The 26,426-nt window shown below is 44.8% G+C and overlaps 1 protein-coding gene and 1 long non-coding RNA gene across 8 annotated transcripts in view; one reads left to right on the top strand and one right to left on the bottom strand.

Moving 5' to 3' along the window:
• Positions 1–26,426, top strand: part of SEC16A (SEC16 homolog A, endoplasmic reticulum export factor) — an 82,997-nt gene that overhangs the window by 40,501 nt on the left and 16,070 nt on the right. For 4 of the 7 annotated variants that reach the window (XM_058159133.1, XM_058159136.1, XM_058159131.1 and 1 more), the window contains exons 19-25: positions 2,312–2,501; positions 2,865–3,086; positions 3,893–3,969; positions 5,185–5,232; positions 5,414–5,575; positions 6,433–6,510; positions 11,964–12,020. In XM_058159133.1, coding sequence (XP_058015116.1) covers positions 2,312–2,501; positions 2,865–3,086; positions 3,893–3,969; positions 5,185–5,232; positions 5,414–5,575; positions 6,433–6,510; positions 11,964–12,020 — 834 coding nt within the window. Of the gene's footprint in view, positions 1–2,311; positions 2,502–2,864; positions 3,087–3,892; positions 3,970–4,546; positions 4,595–5,184; positions 5,233–5,413; positions 5,576–6,432; positions 6,511–11,963; positions 12,021–26,426 lie in introns of all 7 variants that reach the window. The other 3 variants (XM_058159132.1, XM_058159137.1, XM_058159138.1) reach the window with 3 other exon arrangements.
• Positions 31–13,655, bottom strand: LOC131185993 (uncharacterized). The gene is made up of 3 exons (XR_009152286.1): positions 13,122–13,655; positions 11,896–11,999; positions 31–613 (listed from the first exon to the last, which is right to left on the bottom strand). It is a non-coding gene; the product is annotated as an uncharacterized LOC131185993 (long non-coding RNA).

The following is a 26,426-nucleotide window of genomic DNA, read 5'->3' as shown; positions in this document are numbered from 1 at the left end:
GGGTTTCCTTGCCAATCGACATGTTTCCTCTGTAACTGTAAAATGTTGGCTATGGTCAGATCAATAGAATAGAAATAGGAACAGAACAGAACAGAACCCTTTATTGGCCAAGTGTGATTGGACACAAGGAATTTGTCTTTGGTTCATAAACTCTCAGTGTACATAAAAAGACAAGATACATTTGTCAAGAATCATAAGGTACAATACTTAATGATAGTCATAGGGTACAAATAAACAATCAAATCATACTGGGAAACAATATAAATTGTAAGGATACAAGCAACAAAGTTACAGTCATACAGTCATAAGTGGAAGGAGTTGGGTAATGGGAATGATGAGAAGATTAATAGTAATGCAGACTTAGTAACTAGTTTGACAGTGTTGAGGGAATTATTTGTTTAGCAGAGTGATGGCCTTCGGGGAAAAACTGTTCTTGTGTCTAGTTATTCTGGTGTGCAGCGCTCTGTAGCGTCGTTTTGAGGGAAGGAGTTGAAACAGTTTATGTCCAGGATGTGAGGGATCTGTAAATATTTTCACAGCCCTCTTTTTGACTCGTGCAGTATACAGGTCCTCAATGGGAGGCAGGTTGGTAGCCATTGTTTTTTCTGCAGTTCTAGTAAAAATAACAATAACAGAAGTTAGTTAATAATCCCTAGGATTATTGACACACAAGACCATTACAGATAGTTCTCAATTTACAACAGTTCATTTAGTGACCGTTCAAAGTTACAACGGCACTGAAAAATGACCGTTTTTCACATTTACGACCATTGCAACATGCCCATGGTCACGTGATCAAAAGTCAGGCACGTGACAAATGACTCCTATTTATGACGGTTGCAGTGTCCCGGGGTCATGTGATCCCTTTTGAGACCTGACCAGCAAAGTTTGTAAGGAAAACAGATTCAGTTAATAACTGAGTTACTAACGTATCAGCTGCAGTGATTCACTTAGCAACGGAGGCAAGAAAGGAACAAAACTCCCTGTATTGATTTGCAAGGTTTCTAAATGGGAGAGTTCAGGTGAAAGGCAAGACCAGCGAGGTCTTCATGGATGCCGATTGAATTTGGGATTATTCTGCAGGGTGACTTAACCATAAAATGCCTCTCCCATCACCAAGAGAGCCAGAACCATGGTAGCATAGCTAAGAGGATGGGGGTGGGTGGGTGAGGAGCCAAGGGAAAGAGGCCCCTAGGAAGAGTGATCAGAACAGAACAGAACCTTGGAGGTCCTAGTCCAGTCCCATGCTCAAGCAGGAGAAGCTATACCATTTCAGAAAAGTGACCGTCTTTTCTTAAAAACCTCCAGTGATGGAGCACCCACAATTTCTGGAGGCTAGCTGTTCCCCTGGTTAATTGTCCTCACTGTTAGGACAATCTGCACTATTATTAATCTTCTCATCGTTCCCATCACCAATCTCTTTCCACTTATGACTGGATGACTGTAACTTTGATGCTGGCAATCCTTGTGATTTATATTGATATATCGACCATCATTTATGTTGTAAATGTTGTACCTTGATGAAGGTATCTTTTCTTTTATGTACACTGAGAGCATATGCACCAAGACAAATTCCTTGTGTGTCCAATCACACTTGGCCAATAAAAAATTCTATTCTATTCTATTCTATTCTATTCTGTGTTAAATTGTACCCTATGACCATCATTTGTGTTGTAAATGTTGTATCTTGATGAAGGTATCTTTTCTTTTATGTACACTGAGAGCATATGCACCAGGACAAATTCCTTGTGTGTCCAATCACACTTGGCCAATAAAAATTCTATTCTATTCTATTCTATTCTATTCTATTCTATTCTATTCTATTCTATTCTATTCTATTCTATTCTATTCTATTCTATTCTAATTCCAGATTGCTTCTCTCCTTGATTAGTTTACATCTATTGTTTCTTGTCTTGCCTTCTGGTACTTTGGAGAATAATTTGACCCCTCCTCTTTGTGGCAGCCCCTCTAATACTTATATCATTTCACCCCCTAATTCTTCTTTTCTTTAGACTAGCCAGACCCAAACCCTGCAGCCGATCTTCATATGGTTTAGTCTACAGGCCTTTGATCATCTTAGTTGCTCTTCTCTGAACTTTTCCCAAGACTTTTTCCAACTTTTTTCCAGGAATAAAGATTTTAGGCCAGCTAAACTAAGCACGCTTAGGCGGAAATCTGCTACAAAGCCACTACTTTTATTTCCAAACGCCTTCAACAATGTGTGTGTGTGTGTGTTCATGTGTGTTCTGCCTGGGGCTGGGCAGCGGCATCGAGCGGCTGGTCTTAGCCATTGGCATCCATCTTGTTCCAGGAGGGCTCCTTCGGCTACTGTGTAGGGAGAGTCACACCCCAGCAGTATTCCTCCAGCACGCCAAGCTCAGAGCATGACCACATCAGTCAGAACGAAGGTCTCGGAGGCGGCCTAGATGTGAGCTCCAACAACCCGTTATTGGCCTCCCTGCTGCCCAACATGGTCCAGCCTGTCCAGTTGATGCCTTCAGGTGGGTGCATGAATTGCGCGAGGCTTCCTTTCCTGGCATCAAAATGTGGAAAGCATTGAACCCAGACAGCCAAATGTCAGGCAGCCTTGTGGGAAGCTGAGCAGCTATGTGGGGGCTGTCTATTTGTTGGGAAGCATCCCACTTGCTTTTTGATGGTGGCCAAGCAACCGGCTGGGTGAACGAAAGATATCGGCTATTCTGAGGCCAGCTGTGGCCATCGCAGATGGTGGCTTGCAGCGTTCCCTGGCTGCCTTCCAGACCCCTCTTGCTCCCGTGCAGGACTGTAAAGGAACAGTCAGGGTCATTCTGGACTCTTGCTTATTATGGGATGCAAACTCCGTTTTCTTTCAATCCTTTCTCTAGCTCCTCCTACCATCCTGGACGGCTCCGTGGCTCTGACCCCACCTTCCCAACAGGAGCCTTCTGCTACTGTTCCTTTCTGCTCTATGGGCCCGGCACCTGGCTCTCTGAACCAGTATGGAGCCGAGGTGAACCCCATGTACGGGGGGTCAGCAGTGCTGCCAGCAGGTCTGCCTCCTCAAGGCCCTGAGCTGCAGCCACACGAGGGGACCCATCACGAAGCAGGTTTGCCTGGGCGAGGAATGGGTGGGGAGGAATCAGCCAGCAAACTCCCTTCTCCAGAGAGCCTGTCTCATACTGCAGCAGGGGAGCACCGCTGCAGCTTTTCTATAAAAGTTCTAAGGAATTGCAACATGGAGAGGAGAGGAGAGGGAAAGGGAACGGATCCGTTCATGGCTTTTCCCATTTAAAAAGCACATTTAGGATCCCATCCTCCTTGTGGAATTCAGCAGGGAAGCCTCACTTCAGATTTCCCCTTGCCTTTGGTTGCCCTAATTGTAGTCCCATCTCAGATAGCTAATTAGAGGTATTAGCTGGGAGTAGCTCCTAGATCAAGGGTGTCAAACACAAGGGCTGTGAAGTGGTCGGATCCGGCCCATGGGGCCATCCGGGAAAATGTAAGTGACCGCTCGTGTCGCTTCGGCCCAGCCTACCTAATGCAAAGAGGAAACATGGCAGCAGTTTGGGGAGTAGTGTCAAGGTAGCCTTGCCCACCCAGTCAGCCACACCCAGTGAGTGGCATCAAGCTGGCAGCGCCCACCCAGTCAGCCATGCCCACCCAGCCCTCCGAGGTCAACCACAGCCCTGATGCGGCCCTCAATGAAATTGAGTTTGACCCCCCTGTCCTAGATGGACCTGCTCACACTGCAACACCAAGCCTTGGATCTGGGGCCCCACGGGGATTCCTTCATTCCTTCCTTTATCTGCCTATCATAGCCACTCATCTCACAGGCAAGTGGCTCTTTTCCCTCTCATCTGGGAACAACAGAGCTTACCTGTCCTTCCCTCTTTCTCTCTTTGCATGATCCCAGGGGTGACTGAACCTCCCGTATGGAAGGCAGCTCCAAAGTCCGGAGAGGAAGACTTCTACGGGAAGATGGCAATCATGGTATTGGCCAGTTTCTCTCTCTCTCTCTCTCTTTATTATCTTTGTGGCCTTCATTGTGCGGCCACATTCTGCCCGAGGTCTTGTGGGAAGTTTCCAAGCCTGCCCTGTGTGCTCTGCCTTAATTTGGGCACATTAGTTCCGGAATGTCAAAATTTGTGAAGAGGTTGTAGAATGACTTTTCTCTGAGCACTTCAGAAGAAGTCCACAGCCATGGCCCTCTTGGTCAGCCACATCTTGCCTGCCAAGGTGTGGCGATGGGGCTGATGGCCTTGGACTACCTCTGGGGCATGTGCACCACAGGCAGGGCCTCAGGCTGAAGGCAAGAAGCTCCGGTGAACCAGGAGCCGGGCTTCCTGGATCCCTTCAGTCTGGAGGTCAGAGACCAGGAGCAGAATAATCTGGTAAGTAAAGAAGATTCCGCATATGAATTCCCAGTTGTCTGTTGTCTTTTCTTTTTCCCCCTTTGCAACATGACAAATCCATTCCTGGGATTTGAGCCAATGGGACTTTTGCTGCCCACGGCTGTTCAGGTATGGTCTTCGCTGCTTGTTCAGGTGCTGACTTTCTTTCTGTCCAGGGCCCAGGCCGACGATCCCGATCGACCTCCCAGTCTTCAGCCCACATGGTACGCCCTTAAAACTGATTTGCTGCCACTCAGATCTTCTCTCTCTTATTATCTTTGTGGCCTTCATTGTGCAGCCACATTCTGCCCGAGGTCTTGTGGGAAGTTTCCAAGCCTGCCCTGTGTGCTCTGCCTTAATTTGGGCACATTAGTTCCGGAATGTCAAAATTTGTGAAGAGGTTGTAGAATGACTTTTCTCTGAGCACTTCAGAAGAAGTCCACAGCCATGGCCCTCTTGGTCAGCCACATCTTGCCTGCCAAGGTGTGGCGATGGGGCTGATGGCCTTGGACTACCTCTGGGGCATGTGCACCACAGGCAGGGCCTCAGGCTGAAGGCAAGAAGCTCCGGTGAACCAGGAGCCGGGCTTCCTGGATCCCTTCAGTCTGGAGGTCAGAGACCAGGAGCAGAATAATCTGGTAAGTAAAGAAGATTCCGCATATGAATTCCCAGTTGTCTGTTGTCTTTTCTTTTTCCCCCTTTGCAACATGACAAATCCATTCCTGGGATTTGAGCCAATGGGACTTTTGCTGCCCACGGCTGTTCAGGTATGGTCTTCGCTGCTTGTTCAGGTGCTGACTTTCTTTCTGTCCAGGGCCCAGGCCGACGATCCCGATCGACCTCCCAGTCTTCAGCCCACATGGTACGCCCTTAAAACTGATTTGCTGCCACTCAGATCTTCTCTCTCTTAAATCTATCCTTCTCTCTCCATCTCCATTGCTTGTTAGCACTTTTTCTCCTTCCTCCTCTTCCTTCTTACTACATTATTGAAGATGTCCCTTCTTAAAGCAAAAAAATTGAACTCGCTTGTTCTGTAACAACAGGGCTTGGGACGGCGGTCTCGGACCACCTCGGAGTCCTCCGTGCATTCTGTTGGCCGGGAGAGGCGAAACTCTGCCGCCAAGCAGCCTTCTCCACCTCCACCCTCGATCCCCGAAAGGAAGAAAACCCCCAAAGAAGCCAAGAAGGAGCTGGCACCTCAAAAAGTGAGCCATCAACCTTAACGCTAAGCAGAAACACTTTAGCTGCCCCCCTCTCCCCCCCCAAGAGAATTTGCTCTTCCTGGCCTAGCGCTGATGCCTTTGCCAACCTTGCCAAAACTTTTTGGAGGCCTCCAACTCCCCACCACCACCACCACCCTTCTTCCTTCCAACTTATTTATTTATTTATTAGAATATATTGCTGCCTATTTGCACATGGCAACTGAAGGCAGCTTACAGGGGTATAAAAACTTCATATATAAAAAAAATAAAACTAACAAAAGAAAATAATATAATAGCCCCCCCACCCTAGCAACAGCAGATCACACGAGTCATTTCATGGGCTCCATCCCACCCTGGGTTCCCCAGGCCTGCTGGCAGAACCAAGTTTTCAACACCTTCCGGAAGAGTGTTAGAATGGGGGCCATTCTAATCTCTGGGTGGGATGATGTTCCAGAGAGAGGGGGCCACCACGGAGAAGGCCCTTCTTCTGGGTCCCACCAGGCATATCTCCCTCGGGGATGGGACCTGCAACATTCTCTGCCTCCCGCTCTGATGGATCGGGTAGACGTGACCGGCAAGAGACGGTCCCTCAGTTAACCTGGTCCCAAGCCATGAAGGGCTTTAAAGGTGGTAACCAGCACCTTGAATTGCACCCGGAAGCAAACCGACAACCAGTGCAGCTCCTGCAGGAGAGGTGATACATGTGCACACCGAGGTCTGCACAAAACCATGCAGGCTGCTGCATTTTGAACCAAACTTAAAGTCAGAAATTGCTCTGGAATCTCCTGAGGAGCCGGGGGAGGAGAGGGAGAGGAAGACATTATATTAAAAGAAAGTATGATTGCATTTTTTTCCCCCAGAGCGGTGGCAACTGGCTTAGTTGGCTAATGGGGAAAAGCAAACATGAAGCTCATCTTCCTGATGATAAGAACAAGTCGGTAAGAAAACCGTTCACCCCCCACTGGCATCCGTGGGCATTGTTTTCTTCCTTTTAATACTCAGTTCCCAACTGCAATATTTGGCCTTGGGATCTTTAAAAACAAACACATTTTTATGTTTTACATTTTTTAAATTTCAAATGGCATCAATTCCAGTCTCAGAAAAAAACCTTTCAGGATTGGCAAAGAAAGTTAGAAAAACGGTTCTACAGAGAGGCAAATTTGGAGCATTGGCACTGTGGTTTCTATCAGAGAGACAAAAAACGAATGACGCAAAACTATTCCTAACAAGAACTAGTATTTTATTTATTTATTAAATTTCTATGCAGCCCATCTCATGGTCAAGGTACCCTGGTGGCTTCCAATACCAGAACTAACAAAATAAAACAATGACAGGATTAAAACATAGGGCATTAAAAAGTAAAACATTAAAATTAATATTAAAGAGGATAAAAAGAATCAGTGAGTGGAATAGAACCTATTAGCAACCACTTGTGTGTGCAGCTTATACAGAATGTAGCAAAATTCTGTATCTTTAGAGAAATAATTTTTTCTTAATTATTTAACATTAAAGAAATCATAGTGTCTTGGAAATTTAAATAAAAGAGGGATAATCAACTCTGTGATGAATGCAATACCAAGACCACTTCACAGCATTGGGTTCCTAGGGGTTTCCCTAGATTTCCCTTTCAGGACAGCTGTGGGGTGAGCATTAAATAGAGCTAAAGAGAAGGTTCTCCTTATTTGGGAACTCTGATATGATAGAAATGTGAGGCTGGTTTAGGCACTAACATTTACTGTATTTTTGGGACTATAAGATGCACCTACCTTTTTTGGTGAGGAAAAGAAGAAAAATAAATCTGCCTCTGCCTCTGCCAGCAATTTTGCCTCCTTGCAGCAAGCAGCAGAGGCCAGCGCAGCAACAGGCAATGGCAATTCCTGCAGCCTGAAACAGCTGAGAGTCGGGGACAGTCAACTTTTTTTTAATTTGCATTTATATCCTGCCCTTCTCTGAAGACTCAGGGCGGCTTACACTGTGTCAAGCAATAGTCTTCATCCATTTGTATATTATATACAAAGTCAACTTATTGCCCCCAACAATCTGGGTCCTCATTTTACCTACCTTATAAAGGATGGAAGGCTGAGTCAACCTTGGGCCTGGTGGGACTTGAACCTGCAGTAATTGCAAGCAGCTGTGTTAATAACAGACAGACTTAGTCTGCTGAGCCACTAATTAACTTGTGCTAATTATGCTGTGCTGAAGCTGAAATGGGCTGTTTCTTCTTGCTGCTTGCTACAAGGAGGTAAATTGCTGGGAGGCAGAGGCCAGAGGGTGGGGGCCAGTGGGTGACCAGGGATACATTCGGTGTATAAGACGTACCCAAATTTTCACCCTCTTTTCAGGGGGTCTTATACTCTGAAAAATACGGCAGCTATTTGAGATTTAGATTATGCAAGAAAGCAGCAATTTCTATTCAATCTATAATAGTAATGTATATGCCTTAGTATTGATCTGGCTTGATCTGACTCTGAAGTTAAGATAGCATCATTGGAGAAACCATAGAGGCTTATTTTCCTCAGGATCTCTGCTCCCCAGGGAGATTTGTAGTTGTCTGGATGAAACCAGGCTTAATAGCAGTAACTGTGAGAGGGATCTTGGCGTCTTAGTGGATAACCAATTAAATAGGAGCCAACAGTATGCAATGGCTGCCAAAAAAACCAATGCAGTCCTAAATGGTATTAATGGAGGGATACAATCAAGATCAAGGGAGATACTAATACCACTCTATAAAGCCTTAGGAAGGCCACACCAGTACTGCATCCAGTTTTGGTCACCGCAGTATAAAAAAGAGGTTGAGACTCTAGAAAGAGTGCAGAAAAGAGACCCAAGTGGATTAGGGGACCAGAGGTTAAAACCAGGGGTGGCTTCTAAATTTTTTTACTACCAGTTCTGTGGGTGTGGCTTATTTTGTGGGCGTGGCTTGATGGTCATGACAGTGGGCGTGACTTGGTCATGTGACTGGGTAGGCGTGGTTTGGTGGTCCTGTGACTGGGTGGGCGTAGCTGGGTAATCATGTGACTGGGTGGGTGTGGACAACTTGATGTCACTCACGTCAAAGGTTGATGTCACTGACGTCAATTTCCCTGTCTATTTATTTACTACTACTGAACATCCAAAATATACTATTAAATCCTATGTATATATGCCATATGTGTAACTACATATCACATAGTACAGCGTGTATGGGCACACAAAAAGATACATTATCTACTATATATATATTGTATGTACACACACCCACACACCCACGCAGACACACACCCCTCTTCTAAAACTAAAACACATTCAACCTCACTTACTACATTTGGAAAAACACACCCAGAGTCCACTTTCTGCCACACATTTAGCTATAACTTCTGTACATTTAGAACATTACACACACTTCAGATGTTTATTTATTTATTTATTTATTTATTATTTAAATTTTTATACCGCCCTTCTCCCGAAGGACTCAGGGCGGTTCACAGCCTGGTAAAAATACAAAATAATACAATATACATACGATTAAAATATGATTAAAAAACTTATTGAATTGGCCACGGTTAAAAATTTAGAATAAAACCCATTAAAAACCCATAAGTTTAAAAACTAACCCAGTCCAGCGCAGATGAATAGGTGAGTTTTAAGCTCGCGACGAAAGGTTCGGAGGTCCGAAAGTTGACGTAGTCCTGGGGGGAGTTCGTTCCAGAGGGCGGGAGCCCCCACAGAGAAGGCCCTTCCTGGGCCGCCAGACGACACTGTCGCCCCGACGCCACCCTGAGGAGTCCCTCTCTGTGAGAGCGCACGGGTCGGTGAGAGGTATTCGGTAGCAGCAGGCGGTCCCGTAGATAGCCCGGCCCTATGCCATGGAGCGCTTTGAAGACGTTCACCAACACCTTGAAGCGCACCCGGAAGGCCACAGGTAGCCAGTGCAGCCTGCGCAGGATAGGTGTCACGTGGGAGCCACGAGGGGCTCCCTCTATCACCCGCGCAGCTGCATTCTGGACTAACTGAAGCTTCCGGATGCCCCTCAAGGGGAGCCCCATGTAGAGAGCATTGCAGTAATCCAGACGAGACGTCACAAGGGCGTGAGTGACTGTGCATAAGGCATCCCGGTCTAGAAAGGGGCGCAGCTGGCGCACCAGGCGAACCTGGTGGAAAGCTCTCCTGGAGACGGCCGTCAAATGATCTTCAAAAGACAGCCGTTCATCCAGGAGAACGCCAGAAGAATGTTCTTCCCTAACTTGCACATAGAGATCATGGATTGAGTAAAATATGGTGAAACTCACTTAACAACACTCTTGCTTAGCAACAAAATTTTGGACTCAATTCTGGTCATAAGACAAGGACTATCTCTGCCTTCCTCTGCATGGCAGCCTTGTCCTAGTAAACTCCTTCTCCTTTCTGGCAATTTTCCTCTCTGTTAGAGGCACCAAAATAATCCAGACAATAGAAGGTTTTCTGCTGGAGCAGGGGGTTGGACTAGATGCCCTCTAAGGTCCCTTCCAGCCCCAGATTGCTGTCCTGTTTCAAAGCGTCTTCTGAAGTCAAATCTAGTGCCAGGGTTTGTGGTCCTTCCTTCCTCTTCTCTCTCTCTCTTTTCTCCCTTCCTCTTTTTTTCTTTCTTTCTTTCTCTTTCTTTCTTTCTTTCTTTCTTTCTTTCTTTCTTTCTTTCTTTCTTTCTTTCTTTCTTTCTTTCTTTCTTTCTTTCTTTCCCTCCCTCCTTTTTCTCTCTCTCTTTCTCTCTCCCTCCTTCCTTCCCTCTCTCTCTTTCTTTCTTTCTCTTCCACTCTCTCCCTCCCTCTTTCTCTTTCTCACCCTCCCTCCCTTCTTTATTTATTTCTCTCTCTTCCTCCCTCCCTCTTTCTCTTTCTTTCTCTTCCACTCTTTCTCTCCCTTCTATCTCTCTCCCTCCTTCCTTCCCTCTGTCTCCCCCTTTCTTTCTTTCTCCCTCCCTCTTTCTCTTTCTCACCCTTCCTCCTTTCCTTCTCTCTCTTCCTCCCTCCCTCTTTCTCTTTCTTTCTCTTCCACTCTCTGTCCCTTCTTTCTCTCCCTCCTTCCTTCCCTCTCTCTCTCCCCCTTTCTTTCTCTCTCCCTCCCTCTTTCGCTTTCTCACCCTCCCTCCTTTCTTTCTTTCTCTCTCTTCCTCCCTCCCTGTGTGTGTGCCTCCCAGATCAGTGCAACCCCCGTCGGCCACCCTCCCCAGAAACCCCCTGACCCTTTGGAAGGGCAGCCCCCACTCCAGCGTCACCTCATGACGGCGCGCTTGCCCTTCATGTCGGCTCCGGCATAGCAAGCGACCTCCGGCTGAGCAGCGAGTGAGCGAGCAAGCGAGGAGAGAAAGAGCAAGGGAGGCAGCCGGGTGGGGGGTGGGGTGGTGGGGTGGTGGTGGCTCCTTTAAGACTTGTGGACTTCAACTCCCAGAGTTCCTCAGCCAGCAAAGCCTGGAGGTGGTGGTACAGCAGCAGCGGTGGGGGCGGGGGCAGCGGTGGGGCGGCAACAAACATGGCGGCCGGGGCGAGCAACCAACGATCGGTTTGGGGGTTGGCCAGCCATCTTTTACTACCGGTTCTGCGAACTACTAAATATTTTTACTACTGGTTCTCCCGAACCGGTGAGAACCGGTAGCAACCCACCACTGGTTAAAACATCGCTGAATGGTTGCAGGAACTGGGCCTAGGGAAGAGAAGGACCAGGGGAGACAGGATAGCAGTCTTCCAATAATTGAGGGGCTGCCAGAGAGGAGGGGATTAAGCTGTTTTCCAAAGCACCTGAAGGCCAGACAAGATGGAAACTGAACAAGGAGAGATTCAACCTGAAATTTCCTGACAGTGAGAGCAATCAACATATGGAACAGAAGTTGCCTTCGGAAGTTGTGGGAGCTTCATTACTGGAAGCTTTCAAGAAGAGACTGGAGTGCCAATTGTCAGAAACGGTGTAGGAACTCCTGCTTGGGCGGGGTTTGGACTAGAGGACCTACAAGGTCCCTTCCAACTCTGTTAATCTGTATCTGTCTGCCAATATTAATTAGTTAATCAATATTTGGAGAGTCGCTATGATTTCTAGGAAAAAGATTATGAGGCTAATAAAGTGAAAGGACTCAGATCAGTAGAGCAATAATCTTCAGGGTTCAGTATAAAGCATAAATATCCAGGGTGTGGGCAGAGTGGTTAAAAAAACAAACAAGGGAAATTAGAAAATGCATCTATAGAAAGTTTTCCATAATACATTTACTTCTGCTTAGTAAGGTTTTTTTTTGAAATTCTATTACCTAACGTAGACTGTTTCCCTTTCTATTTGATTATTCTAACAAGCCTAAATGTGTTTAAATAGAAAACACACACCCAGGTTTAGCAGCTGAATCTGGCTCCTGTCGGAAAACGTTGCTTCATTCTTCTTTATCTATCTCCAGATTGTTTGGGATGAAAAGAAACAGCGGTGGATCAACCTGGATGAACCGGAAGAGGAAGTAAGTGTCGCAGCCAGTTCAGGAATGAATGTCAACATATCAGATTGGAATTAAGATTGCATCACCCATGAGCATAACGCACTTCATGCTCCAAGTCCCTTTTGTCTCTGCTCTACACACACCCCACATCATCAAGGGATGGGAAAGTAGCTTCGTTCCTGGAAGGTCCTTCCACTTCTTTTGCTATTCTAGCCTGCTTGTTTTTTATCATCCCTTCATCTCCTGTGCCTGAGGGGCTCTTGCGAAAGCTTCTCGTGATTTCCTGCAGTCCAACACCAAACGTAAAGGAATCCCAACAATAAAGAACTGTTCTTGAACTGACAGAACAATTAACCAGTGGAACAACTTGACTCCAGAAGTTGTAAATGCTCCAACACTTCTTGCCCTTCTTGCCCTGCGAGATTCCCCTCTCGCGGGTTTGGCCCCCCATATTATTGAGGGCCCATCTTGAGGACGGGTTTTGGAACCCTGAGAGGTGGCATGCCAAAAATAGGAGACTTAGGGGATTTTTAATTAATTGTTTTAATCGATTTTTAAGGGGAGGTTTTTTTTTTTTAAATTCAAAAAGTTTTTTTAAAAAAAAATTCCCCCCCCTTTCCCCCCAACCCCCCTCCCTTCACTAATACCCTCCCCCCTCCCCCCTGACTTCCCGGAACAAGCACAAGGTATAGTTAAAAATAAAACAAACATATGCTAAGAAAATTTTTCCCCAAAACTATTATACCAATTTTCCCTCTCTAGCTCTGACTTCCTCCTAACATAACCAAAATCCTTCCAAAAAAAAATAAAAAATTAACAATTAACAGTAATAAAATATATAAATCAATAGAACAAATCAATCCTAAAGTATTTAAAACCAGCTAAAGCATAAAAATCCAATCCAATTCAGAGAATATCTCCCTTATAGCTTCTATAACCATATAATTTTTCCCCCAGGTCTTTCTTACATAAACTCTTTCAAAAATATTCTATTCAAAATACTATACAACACATTATAAAATTTCAATACCGAGAATTACAGTAGCTGTCAGGCTGCCTCTGATTATAACTAGGAAAGAATACACCTTGACTTCATTTGCAAGTAAAGAAAAGTACTTTTACCAGTTACATCTGGATAGCAGCAGTACAAAGTTGGATCTGAGACAAAATATGGCTAACAATCCGTATCACCCTATTCCTCCCTCCTCTTTCCCAAAAGGTCATCAGGTCTGGTCCAATGCCAGCTCCTTCCCGGGGTCCCGTGGTAATCTTCTTCCGCAGGTCTCTGGTTGTCAATCATATCAGGAATGCAATGTCCGTTAGAGTTCGCGCTAAAACATTTCTGTTAAATTCAAAACATTAATCTCCCCTCCCACCTTAATTATGTCAGACCGACACTCTTAAAGGGCCGGGACACTAATATTTTTGTCTGTTAATATTTCAAAAAAACCTTGTTTCAAGGATAATACTTTTGTCTCTTGCCATTTTTTTTGATGCATTAATCTCTGTCTTTCCTTCATTACTCCTTTTGAAAAGTCAGTCACAATATTTCCTAGTAGTTCCTTATGTCCAAGAATCCACAAATTACTGCCGTATATTCCATCAGTCCAAAAAGAGAACTCTTGGAAAGCATTAACCCTGTGAGTTTTTTCGGTTCGGGAGACAGCCTCTTGTAGCACAAATTCAGGCATTTCATCCAAACTATTTAAAGAAAATACATCAACTTGTTTATTCACGATCATATCTTCATATTTATCCACTTTTGTTTGTATCTCCTCCATTCCATTTTCCAAGTCCTGATTGCACTGGTTAATTTCCTCCAAGCTCTCATTTTTTATCAATTCGTATTTTTGAATAATTAAATACATTCTTTCTGTGTAATCCTGTATAAAGTCACAAATCCATTCTTCTGAAAGAACCTTCATGACAAAGTTCCTGCTGAGAATCCCCTTATGAAATACTTAAACAACGTAATATAATCCAACAATCCACAGTCCAACACAATAAGATAAAATCTCCATTCAGTTTCGATTTCGCAGCAAGGCTCCCTTTCCTTTATCGCTCTACTTTCAGTTGCTTTCAAACACCATTTTAAACAATTAAAGGAAGGGGAGGGAAATTCTCTTTTTATTTTTTATTTTTGTAAAAAGTTTTATTTTCATTTTCCAACAACCTATGCAATATACAATCTCTTATTCAACATTAGTCATTAACTTTCATTTGTTACTTATTCAGACCTGCCCAGCTACCACTTCCTTCCTTAACAAACCTTTCTTCCTCCCTTCTCTACTTTCTTCTACTTTCTTCATCCTTCCTCTCCTTCGCTTTTCTACATCCTCTCACCTTCCCTACTCTTCTCTTCCACCCTTTCTAACCCTCTCTCTTTCTCCTTTCTTCTTCCTCTCCTTTCCCCCTTTTCTACCTCTCTCTTTCCTACCTACTTTCTTCCTTCACTCACTCCTCTCCCTTTCCATTCCCTTCTGAAATGGCAGCTGAGCAGCCCCGCTTTCATTTCAAATTATTTCTATTTCTTAATTACATATCTTCAATCCTTCCTTTACATTGATCCTTCATCCTTCGTCTATCTAGACCCGTTCCAGTCCGGCTTCCGACCCGGATACAGCACGGAGACAGCTTTGGTCGCATTGGTGGATGATCTCTGGAGGGCCAGGGACAGGGGTTACTCCTCTGCCCTGGTCCTATTAGACCTCTCAGCGGCTTTTGATACCATCGACCATGGTATCTTGCTGCGCCGGTTGGGGGGATTGGGAGTGGGAGGCACCGTGTATCGGTGGTTCTCCTCCTATCTCTCCGACCGGTCGCAGACGGTGTTGACGGGGGCAGAGGTCGACCGCGAGGTGCCTCACTTGTGGGGTGCCGCAGGGGTTGATCCTCTCACCCCTTCTGTTCAACATCTATATGAAGCCGTTGGGTGAGATCATCAGTGGCTTCGGGGTGAGATACCAGCTGTACGCTGATGACACCCAGTGTCAGGCTACCTCCGACTATAATTAGGAAAGAATACACCTTGACTTCATTTGGAACAAAGACAAGTACTTTTACTTTTTACAGTCATGATAGCAGCCAAGCTAAGTTGGAACTGAGACAAAATATGGCTAACATATCATATCCCCCCATTTGTCCCTCCTCCTCCAGGAGGTCAGGCTGGTTTGGTCCAATGCCAGCTTCTTCTCAGCCCCTCGTGGTAATCTTCTTCCACAGGTCTCTAGATGTCAGTCATCTTAGGAATGCAGTGTCTGTTAGAAAACGCGCGCTGATAACACTCAGTCGTTAATCATCCCTCCCCCCTGTTATGTCAGCCGACACTCTTAATAGACTCCTTTCCCTTACCCTGTACGGTGGTATGATACATCTCATTTCCTAAAGAGTTTTATAATACAGAAATAAACATTTTACATTCTATCTACTGGTATAATCATTCCAAAGCATATGAAGATTGGAGTGGAGGCTGACATTCGGCCCTCCTGCAACAAGGACGTCAGTCCTAGAAAGAAAAAAGAGAAGTTAGGGTTTGTCAGGATATTTTTTATAGAATTGTGCTATCTTTTCCGATGCACGAACATCTTCTTTGTTCACCCATTCAGCTTCGGATAACGGGAAGTGTTTCCAGGAAATAAGATATTGAACCTTATTCCTATGTTTTCTTGAATCTAAAATTTCTTTTATTTCAAAGTGTTGTTCTCCCTCAATGAGAATTGGTATAGGAGGGGGTGTTCGGTTAGGACGGAAAGCAGACGTGTGTTCAGGTTTCAGCAAACTCACATGGAAAACGGGGTGGATTCTCCTAAGTGTTTTTGGTAAATCTAGTTGTACCATCACGGGGTTGATGATTTTTACTATGGGGAAAGGTCCCACGTATTTGGGTCCAAGTTTCTTAGATTTTTGAGTGGTTTGAAGATATTTGGTGGATAGATAAACCTTATCGCCCACTTGATATTTGTTCTCAGGGGACCTTTTTTTATCTGCTTGTTTTTTATGCGCACGATGAGCGTCGTCGATCGCTTTGCGAGTCATTTTCCATGTGCTTTGTATTTGATCTATCCATTCTGACAAAGAGGAAACAGTAGTTTCTTCCTTTGGGAGTTCCGAGATAGGAACAAAATCTTGACCTGAAGCTATTTTAAAAGGAGTAAATCCCGTGCTACTATGAATTGAGTTGTTGTAGGCAACTTCAGCAAACGGTAAGAGATCTGCCCAATTGTCTTGCTGGTAGTTAACATAACATCGCAGATATTGTTCTAGTACAGAGTTTGAACGTTCACAGCTTCCATTAGTTTGGGGATGATGGGAGGGGCTCAATCATGGAGCCAATGAGTCGTAAAAATTCTTTCCAAAATTGAGAAGTGAATTGAACTCCTCGATCTGAAATGATGCGATCAGGAACTCCGTGGAGTCTATAAATGTGTTGTACAAACAACTTTGCTAGAGTCTTTGAGGAGGGTATTTTTGAACATGGAATAAAATGGACTTGTTTGGAGAAAAGGTCAGTTACCACCCATATAACAGTATTGCCTGAACTTTCAGGTAATTCCACTATGAAATCCATGGATATTTCTTTCCATGGGGTTCCTGGTCTGGCTACCGTTTGAAGCAGTCCAGGAGGTTTTCCCGGAGGTCTTTTGGATGATGCGCAAATAGGACAACTTGCTACATATGCTTGAACGTCTTTTTTAAGACTTGGCCACCAAAATTGTCTTTTAAGAAGATGCAAAGTTTTTACAAATCCAAAATGTCCTGCCATTTTAGCATTATGGCATCGTTGTAGGATGGTTTCTCTGAGTGATAGAGGAACATATAGTTTTGTTCCAATCCAAGCTAGTCCATCACGGAGTGTGCATTCGTGGGAATGCGTTAAGTACCAGTCATCGGTGTTTAAAGCTTCTTTAAACGACTTGGTCAGTTCATCTGGGAGCGAGGGGTCAGCCTTGGAGTGGCTTCTAGTTATTGCTGGGGCTGCTAACTGTTGCACGGGAAGTATTGGTCGAATCACCTCGGAACGAGTGCAATTGTATTGGGGCAAACGTGAGAGAGCATCCGCTAAGAAGTTTTTCCCCCCAGGAATGTAATGTAAAGTGAAATTAAAACGGTTAAAATATTGAGACCAGCGAGCTTGTTTAGGTGAAAGTTTTCTAGGAGTCTTTAGAGCTTCTAGATTTTTGTGATCAGTCCAAACTTCAAAAGGATGATTTGAACCCTCTAAGAATTGTCTCCATGTCCGTAGAGCCCAATGAACTGCAAATGCTTCCTTTTCCCAAATAGCCCATCGTCTTTCAGTTTCAGTCAATTTTCGCGAAGTGAAAGCACAGGGTTGTAGTTTACCATCAGTATTGTTTTGGAGCAAAACGGCTCCGACTGCTACATCACTTGCATCAGCTTGTATTACAAAAGGAACATCCATGTCAGGGTGCTTTAAAATAGGTTCGGCGGCAAAGAGTCGTTTCAATTTTTCAAATGCTGCCTGACATTCCATTGTCCATTCGAGAGGTAATGATGGTTTGGGTTTCGTGTCTCCTTTAGTTTTCAAGAGGTTGGTGATTGGTAAAGCAATTTGAGCAAAGGAGGGGATGAATTGACGATAGAAATTTGCGAATCCTAAAAAACTTTGGAGTTGCTTGCGTGTGCGTGGGGGGGCCCATTCCAAGACAGCTTTCACTTTTTCTGGATCCATTTCTAACCCATCAGCTGAAATGCGATATCCTAAATAGTCTATTTTGGTTTGATGGAAATCACATTTGGATAGCTTGCAATATAGTTCTGCAGATAATAACTTTTTGAGAACAGCTCTTACTAATTTAATATGTTCTTCCATTGTTTCTGTATAGATAAGTATGTCGTCAAGGTAGACAAGAACTCCTTTGAAGAGATGCTGATGGAGTATTTCATTAATTAGTTGCATAAAAACTGCGGGCGCCCCCTGCAGTCCAAAGGGCAGTACTCGAAACTGGAAACATCCTAGTGGACAGTTGAAAGCGGTTTTCCATTCATCCCCCTCTTTTATACGAACTCTGTAGTAGGCTTCTGAGGTCCAGTTTGGTGAAGAATTTTCCTTCGCTAAATGTGCTAACATATCTTTCATGAGTGGCATGGGTATATGTTTTCAAGACACATTAGGTTCTATAGTCAACTATAAGACGAAAGAGCCATCTTTCTTTTCGGAACATCACTGGCGCAGCCACGCGAGGTCTAGCCGGTTGGATAAAGCCCGCCTAGGTTTTTGTCTATGAATTTACGTAACTCACCCAATTCTTTTGGGTCATGGGATAAGCTTTTGGTTTTGGAAGCTTTACCCCGGAAGGATGTCTATGGCACAGTCAATAGGCCTATGGGAGGAAGTACGTCTGATGCTTTCTCACTAAAGACTTCTCGCAAGTCCCAGTATTCCTTGGGTATTCTCTCCTCCCGTCTATCCGTTCGATTATTGCCCCAACGATCCTGGTGCATGGCCACAGTAGATCCCTTCTTGGGTTCCCCTTTTCCCTTTTAATGTTTTGGAACGGAAACGAGGGACTCTGCCTCCAGTTAATATGGGGTTCCATTTCAACCATGACAGGCCTAGCAACAGGGTTGGTCCATTCCTGGGGCTACTATGAAGTTCAGAATTTCGGTGGTCTCCTATTATCATTTCTATGGGTTCTGTTACGAAATGGGCGGGCCCTCCCCTGCCACAGAGCCATCCAACTGGGCAAATGCTATGGGCCTACTTAGGGTTCTCAATCTTAGTTCCATTTTTCTACTAGTTCGGGACTGACCATACACCTAGTGCATCCAGACTCGAGTAGTGCTAGCAGCTCGCCGTTATTACCCGAAGAGGGTACATGTATATTGACTGGAATGTCCAAGGGCCCCGTGCCCAACTCACCAGAAGGTCTTCATCGGACTCTGATGTGGTTTTGCTGTCGTCAGTATCGGTCGACGCGCCATCCTCTTGATGGGCGTGCCCTTCTTGGCAACGCCCTCCCCCACTTTTGCCGGTTTACGCGCCTTAGCCGCTGGTTTCACTGGTTCCTTCTCACCACCAGAGGTCGCGCTTGGTATCAACTTAACCCTACAGTCGGCTGCTCGGTGGCCTTCTTTTCCACATCTGTAGCACGCAGACGAACGTGGTCTTCCTCCCTCCAATCTAGGGGCGTCCCTATAGGTACCTCCTGGAGAACGGCCAAGGGATGGCCCTCCAGTGCGCTGTCTTCTGCCGCGGTCCTTCACTAGCTCGATTTCCATCTCTGCTGCCAGGGTGTACCAGCCATACAGCGTAGTTGGAGAGGCTCGGGCTCGACACAGTTCATAGAGATCTCCATTCAGACCATCTTTGAAAATGTCCACAAGGGTCACCTCCGACCACCCTCTCATCAAGGGAACTAAATCACTGAACTCCTGGTTATAATCAGCCACCGGTCTCCTCCCTTGCCTGATGGTTTCATCGACCTTTGGCCTTTTGCTCTGCCAGGGGTCCTCAAACCTCCTCCTCAGTGCAGTCATAAAATGCTCGTAGTTTTGCAGTAAGGGGAGTGGTTGGTATATACGACACATACCACGCAGCTGCTCTTCCGGTCAAATTGTGGGTCACAGCTCTCACTTGTGCTGCCTGTGACCAATAATCTTCCCCAGTCTATCATGTGGTCATTCACTGCCAGGAACAGTCCCAATTCCTTCAAGATTTCCATCAAATTTCTCTGATATGGGGGGAATTTTGGGCTTTTTCCTTCCCCTGCGCGGCCTTGCTTGGTCAGCAGGTGGCGCCCAGCCCCCATCCAATTCAGCTTCCTCTGGGGAGAGAGTTCCCGGTTCTTCAGAAATCTCACCGCCCTGGAAATCACCTCTAACTGGCCCCTTTGTAATTTCTTCTTCCTCTTCTCCTCCCCCCTTGGAGGACTGAACAGGGGATTCATACCTTTGGCGAGCTGCTTGCCTTACTTTCACCTCACGGAAAAGACGAAATGCTTCCTCCAGCTGGCGTTTGTCTCTTATCTCTCTCTCTTCCTGCCAATCCGAAAGTCTCACCGTCCCCTTTTTTTTTCTTTTTGTTACTCCAGGCTGAAACTCTTCGGCACTTGGTTCCCACCTTTCCTCTTCCAGCTTTAATTGCTCAATCCACCGAGCTCTGCAAACTTCCAGCTCAGGGTTAAAAGTGTCAGCAAAAATTCCTCCGGACGCCTCCCCCAGCTCAGCCGGCAGCAGTCCTTCCATCACATTTGGGTTTTCTTCCCCCCCGGTATTGCAATTGCAATCCTGGTTGGTAGACATGATGTGAGTTCCAACTTAATGTCAGGCTACCTCCGACTATAATTAGGAAAGAATACACCTTGACTTCATTTGGAACAAAGACAAGTACTTTTACTTTTTACAGTCATGATAGCAGCCAAGCTAAGTTGGAACTGAGACAAAATATGGCTAACATATCATATCCCCCCATTTGTCCCTCCTCCTCCAGGAGGTCAGGCTGGTTTGGTCCAATGCCAGCTTCTTCTCAGCCCCTCGTGGTAATCTTCTTCCACAGGTCTCTAGATGTCAGTCATCTTAGGAATGCAGTGTCTGTTAGAAAACGCGCGCTGATAACACTCAGTCGTTAATCATCCCTCCCCCCTGTTATGTCAGCCGACACTCTTAATAGACTCCTTTCCCTTACCCTGTACGGTGGTATGATACATCTCATTTCCTAAAGAGTTTTATAATACAGAAATAAACATTTTACATTCTATCTACTGGTATAATCATTCCAAAGCATATGAAGATTGGAGTGGAGGCTGACACCCAGCTTTACTTTTCCACCCCGGGCCACCCCAATGAAGCTGTTGAAGTGCTGTCCCGGTGTTTGGAAGCCGTACGGGTCTGGATGGGGAGAAACAGGCTCAAGCTTAATCCCTCCAAGACGGAGTGGCTGTGGTTGCCGGCATCCCGATTCAGTCAGCTGCAGCCGCGGCTGACTGTTGGAGGCGAGTTACTGGCCCCAAAGGATAGGGTGCCCAACTTAGGTGTCCTCCTGGATGAACGGCTGTCGTTTGAAGATCATTTGACGGCCGTCTCCAGGAGGGCCTTCCACCAGGTTCGCTTGGTTCGGCAGTTGCGCCCCTTCCTTGATCGGGATGCCTTGTGCATAGTCACTCATGCGCTCGTTACCTCTCGCTTGGATTATTGTAATGCTCTCTACATGGAGCTCCCCTTGAGGTGCACTCGGAGGCTTCAGTTAGTCCAGAATGCAGCTGCGCGGGTGATAGAGGGAGCTACGCGTAGCTCCCACGTAACACCGCTCCTGCGCAGACTGCACTGGCTACCTGTGGCCTTTCGAGTGCACTTTAAGGTTTTGGTTACGACCTTTAAAGCGCTCCATGGCTTAGGGCCTGGGTACTTACGGGACCACCTGCTGTTACCGCATGCCTCCCACCGACCCGTACGCTCTTCTCAGGGTGCCGTCCGCCAAGCAATGTCGGCTGGCGGCCCCCAGGGGAAGGTCCTTCTCTGTGGGGGCTCCCACACTCTGGAACGAGCTTCCCCCGGGTTTACGCCAAATACCTGACCTTCGGACCTTCCGCAGAACTGAAGACACATCTTTTCACTCAGGGCTGGCTTAAATTTTATCGATTTTAAATTTTCTATTATTAATTTTAATGGGGTTTTAGTTTTATATATTTTAAAGTTTTTTAGGCCAATTATAAAATAAGTTTTTTAACTTGTATTTTAAATTGTATATTGTATTGTCTGTTTTTTACTTTTGGCTGTACACCGCCCTGAGTCCTTCGGGAGAAGGGGGCTCCCACTTCGAATAAATAATAATAATAATAATAATCTCCCCCCCTCTCCCCCCTTCCCCTCCCTCCCCCCTCCCACCCCCCGAGACTTCCCAGAACAAAGTATAGGGTATAAAATTAACAATCATAAATTAAAATACAACATAAATCAAATCCATAGTCACTCCTCTCTCTAAGACCTTAACTCCCCTTCCAGAAACAAAAAAGTACATTCTTCTTCCAGTCCATTATATATCAGTCCATTCCACTCCTAAAATCTTCAGAATCTTCCAATTAAATTAGTATTTCCAGTTCATAAAATACATAGTTTTTAATATCCAATCTTCATCAATTAACACCAAATATATATCAATCCATTCCACTCCTGAAGTCTTCAGAATCTTATAATTTTTAATATCCAATCTTCATCGATCAAGACCAAAATGATATTCCATCTTCCAGTATTCATCATAAATTCTTCTATAATATACCTTTCTTCCTTAAACAGTGTCCCAAATATAATTCATATTTCCAGCTTAAATTCTTAAATTTTTATCCAATCTCCAAAAATAAACAATATTCTATCTTCTCATATCTTTAATATCACTTACATAAATCAAATAACATTGCTAAAATTAATATTTCTTCAATTTAGTTTAGTTTAGTTTTAGTTTTATTAAATTTTTATACCGCCCTTCTCCCAAGGGACTCAGCCAAAAGATAAGAAATATAAAAATATACAATTAAAACAACAATTTAAAACCGAGCAAATTAGAAAAAATGGCCAGTATTAAAAATTTAAAATTTACAATTTCAAACCCTAAAATGATAAAACCCCAATTAAAATTTAAAAATATTAGGCCAGTCCCGCTTGAATAAATAGATATGTTTTCAGCTCACGGCGAAAGGTCCGAAGATCAGGCACTTGACGTAATCCAGGGGGAAGTTCGTTCCAGAGCTTAGGAGCTCCCACAGAGAAGGCCCTGCCTCTGGGGGCCGCCAGCCGGCATTGTTTGGCAGACGGCACCCTGAGAAGACCCTCTCTATGTGAGCGTACGGGTCGGTGGGAGGCATAAGGTAACAGCAGGCGGTCCCGTAAGTACCCGGGCCCTAAGCCATGGAGCGCTTTGAAGGTGGGGACCAGGATCTTAAAGCGCACCCGAAAGACTACAGGAAGCCAGTGCAAGCCGCGCAGGATTGGTGTTACATGGGAGCAACGAGTTGCTCCCACTATAACCTGCGCAGCTGCATTCTGGACTAGCTGCAGCCTCCGGGTGCACTTCAAGGGCAGCCCCATGTAGAGAGCATTGCAATAGTCCAAACGGGAAGTGACAAGAGCGTGAGTGACCGTGCATAAGCCTCCAAAATTTCCTATTAAAAAAAAAAAAGATTCCATATTTGAAATGAAGAAGTTTGCAAGATTTTAATAGTTAGTTCTGTTTGCTTAAGAGCCATTCATAATTTACCTTACATCTGTCAAATAACATTATTAAAATTGTAACTTATATCCAAAATATATCAATTATAACAATTAAATTCTATTTAACCAAATACCAACATTACATCCATAAATTTTTCTATCTGTCCTCCAAAAGTTAAACAATATTCCATCTTCCCATTCCTTTATACCTCACATATATCAAATAGTAACACCTTATACCCAAAATAAGTCAGTTGTAAAAATTAAACCCTATATATATATATTAAAAAAAGAAAATACCATCAAAATCACATCTTAAGCATTCTCCTTCCCCTTGTTTCCACCATCTGCTCACCAATCAGCTTAACATCTAACAATAAAGAATTTCCAATCTTTAATATATTGGTGTAAAAATCTCTTGTTTAAAAACTTATTAAGAAAAATACGCCTCCAAAATTTCCTATTAAAAAAAAAAAGGATTCCATATTTGAAATGAAGAAGTTTGCAAGATTTTAATAGTTAGTTCCGTTTGCTTAAGAGCCATTCATAATTTACCTTACATCTGTCAAATAACATTATTAAAATTGTAACTTATATCCAAAATATATCAATTATAACAATTAAATTCTATTTAACCAAATACCAACATTACATCCATAAATTTTTCTATCTGTCCTCCAAAAGTTAAACAATATTCCATCTTCCCATTCCTTTATACCTCACATATATCAAATAGTAACACCTTATACCCAAAATAAGTCAGTTGTAAAAATTAAACCCTATATATATATATTAAAAAAAGAAAATACCATCAAAATCACATCTTAAGCATTCTCCTTCCCCTTGTTTCCACCATCTGCTCACCAATCAGCTTAACATCTAACAATAAAGAATTTCCAATCTTTAATATATTGGTGTAAAAATCTCTTGTTTAAAAACTTATTAAGAAAAATAAGCCTCCAAAATTTCCTATTAAAAAAAAAAAGATTCCATATTTGAAATGAAGAAGTTTGCAAGATTTTAATAGTTAGTTCTGTTTGCTTAAGAGCCATTCATAAACTGTAAAATCTACCAAAAAGAGAAAAAAAAAATTCAATAAACTTTTCTTCTTAAACATTGTGATAAAGAAAAAGGTAAAAAGAGAAAAAAATCATTAACAATTCTTGTTCATTCCATTTAAAAAAGTAGCTTGTTATGTTCTTCTTCCTTTGTCCTTTTATAGTTTCACTTTCCTTTGTATATTGCAAACGCCATTTTAAATCCACTCAAGTTGAAAGTTAGTTCAAAGGAAAGCTATTTAAGAGCTGAAGTTAAGATTTATTACTTGCAAATTCTTGCTAGTCCTCCTACTTTGTTCTGTCTGTGTTGAGTTCTCTTTAGAAATAAATCTTGGCACAGAGATGGTCGCGGCTTCTCGTTCTGTATAAACAGAAGCATCCTGGGCACGGAGCTTCGTCAGGCTAAAGGGGAGCTCTCACCCTTCGATCCCCTGGTAAAATTCCAGGGGCTCCCGGGGAGCTCTACCCAAAACCTGACCACTCTTCCCTCCCCCTTCACCTGGGGGAGAGAATTCCAAACCGTTTGACAGCCCATTTACGCTGTCAGGGACGGTTTGATGAAACCCAGGGCGGACGATCCCAAAGCAACGTCCACGAAGCCTGCGTTGCCAACCGGAAGCCCCCCCAAAATTCTCTTTTTAAAGAAGGTGGAAGTCAGGAAATCAAAAATACTTGCAAACCAATAATTGTTCATTCATGCTTCTTCCGTCTGCTGATAGAAATCCACAAAAAGAAATCAATTGTTAGCAGAAGTGGACACCTTCCTCTTTTCCTGCTTTTGCAGGAGCGCAGTGAATACTGGAGATTAAAGGAGGATTCAATGGGATTCGACCTTTCGGGATTTTGCATAACAAAAACAATGCCCCTAGGGGAATCTACCACTCTCCCCCCCTGCTCTTTCTCTCTCTTTCAACCAGAGAGGGAAATTGAAGCCGGGAACAGCATTCGTTGCTGTTTTCACCGGCTTTTACCATATCCAGTGCAGAGTGCCATAAATTAGCACCCAGCGAGAAAGGTGGCGCCAAGCGGAAGTCGAGTTTTAATGGGAATTTTAAGGGGAGGGTGGGAATTGACGGGTTGGGGTTGGGGGGGGGGAGGAGCGGGTGGGGGGGAAAACCCATGGGGGAGGGAGCCAAGTCCAATGTGCGTTCGCGGCGTTAAGTCAGGTCCGAGGGTGGTGGGGGAGGGTTTCGTTCCAGCTTATCAGGGTTGTGCTATTGACACGGTAAGTGGGAGAGGCAGATATGGCAGAAGTTGGGGGGGCACATCAGGTTTTGGGAGTACGCCCTCGCCATTTAAGAGCGATCGCGTGCTCCGGCTCCCCTGCTTTTTCCCGTTCCCCGGGTGGCCAGAGTACTCGGGACTTGGGCCTCCGGCTGATGTTATGCAATGCAAGGTCCGTGGTTAACAAAGCCCCCCTGATCTCAGATCTAATTCAGGAGGGGACCACGGACGTTATGGGCATTACGGAGACCTGGTTGGCCACGGAAGGGGGGGTTCCCCTAGTGGAGATGTGCCCACCAGGTTTCCAAGTGTTTTATCAACCGAGGGCCCAAGGTAGGGGTGGCGGGGTGGCGGTTATTATTAAGGAAAGCCTGGAACTGAGGGAGACCACCGTGCCTCAGATAGCTGGTTGTGAATCCCTCTATGTGAAGTGGGGTCGTAGGACTCAGGTAGGCTTGTTGATCACGTACCTGGCTCCTTGCTGCGTGACAACAGCCCTGCCCGAGCTGTTGGAGTTGCTGGCCGGGTTGGCAGTTGAAACCCCTAGACTGTTGGTCATGGGGGATTTCAACTTGCCATCAACTGGCATGGCATCCTCGATGGCTTAGGAGTTCATGGCTTCCATGACGGCCATGGACCTGACTCAATTAGTGGACGGCCCTACCCACATCGGGGGAGGCACTCAAGATCTGATTTTTGTCTCTGGCCAGTGGTTGAATGATCTGATTTTAAATGATTTAATTATCGAGCCTTTGTCATGGTCAGATCATTCTCTTCTTCGTCTGGACTTTCAGACCGCTACTCACCACCGCAGGGAGACGGAACCAATACGTTGGTTCCGTCCCAGGCGCCTGATGGACCCAGAGAGGTTCCTGACGGAGCTTGGGCCGGTTCCTGAGAATCTGGCCCGTGGCACGGCTGAAGAACTAGTTGCGGCCTGGGAACAGGCCGCGGCTGGAGCTTTGGACTGTGTCGTGCCTTT

Source organism: Ahaetulla prasina, chromosome 16, assembly GCF_028640845.1.
Source record: "Ahaetulla prasina isolate Xishuangbanna chromosome 16, ASM2864084v1, whole genome shotgun sequence".
Taxonomy (NCBI): Eukaryota; Metazoa; Chordata; class Lepidosauria; order Squamata; family Colubridae; genus Ahaetulla; species Ahaetulla prasina.
Note: the sequence above shows the minus strand (reverse complement) of the source record. Positions and strands in the feature narration are given on the sequence as shown.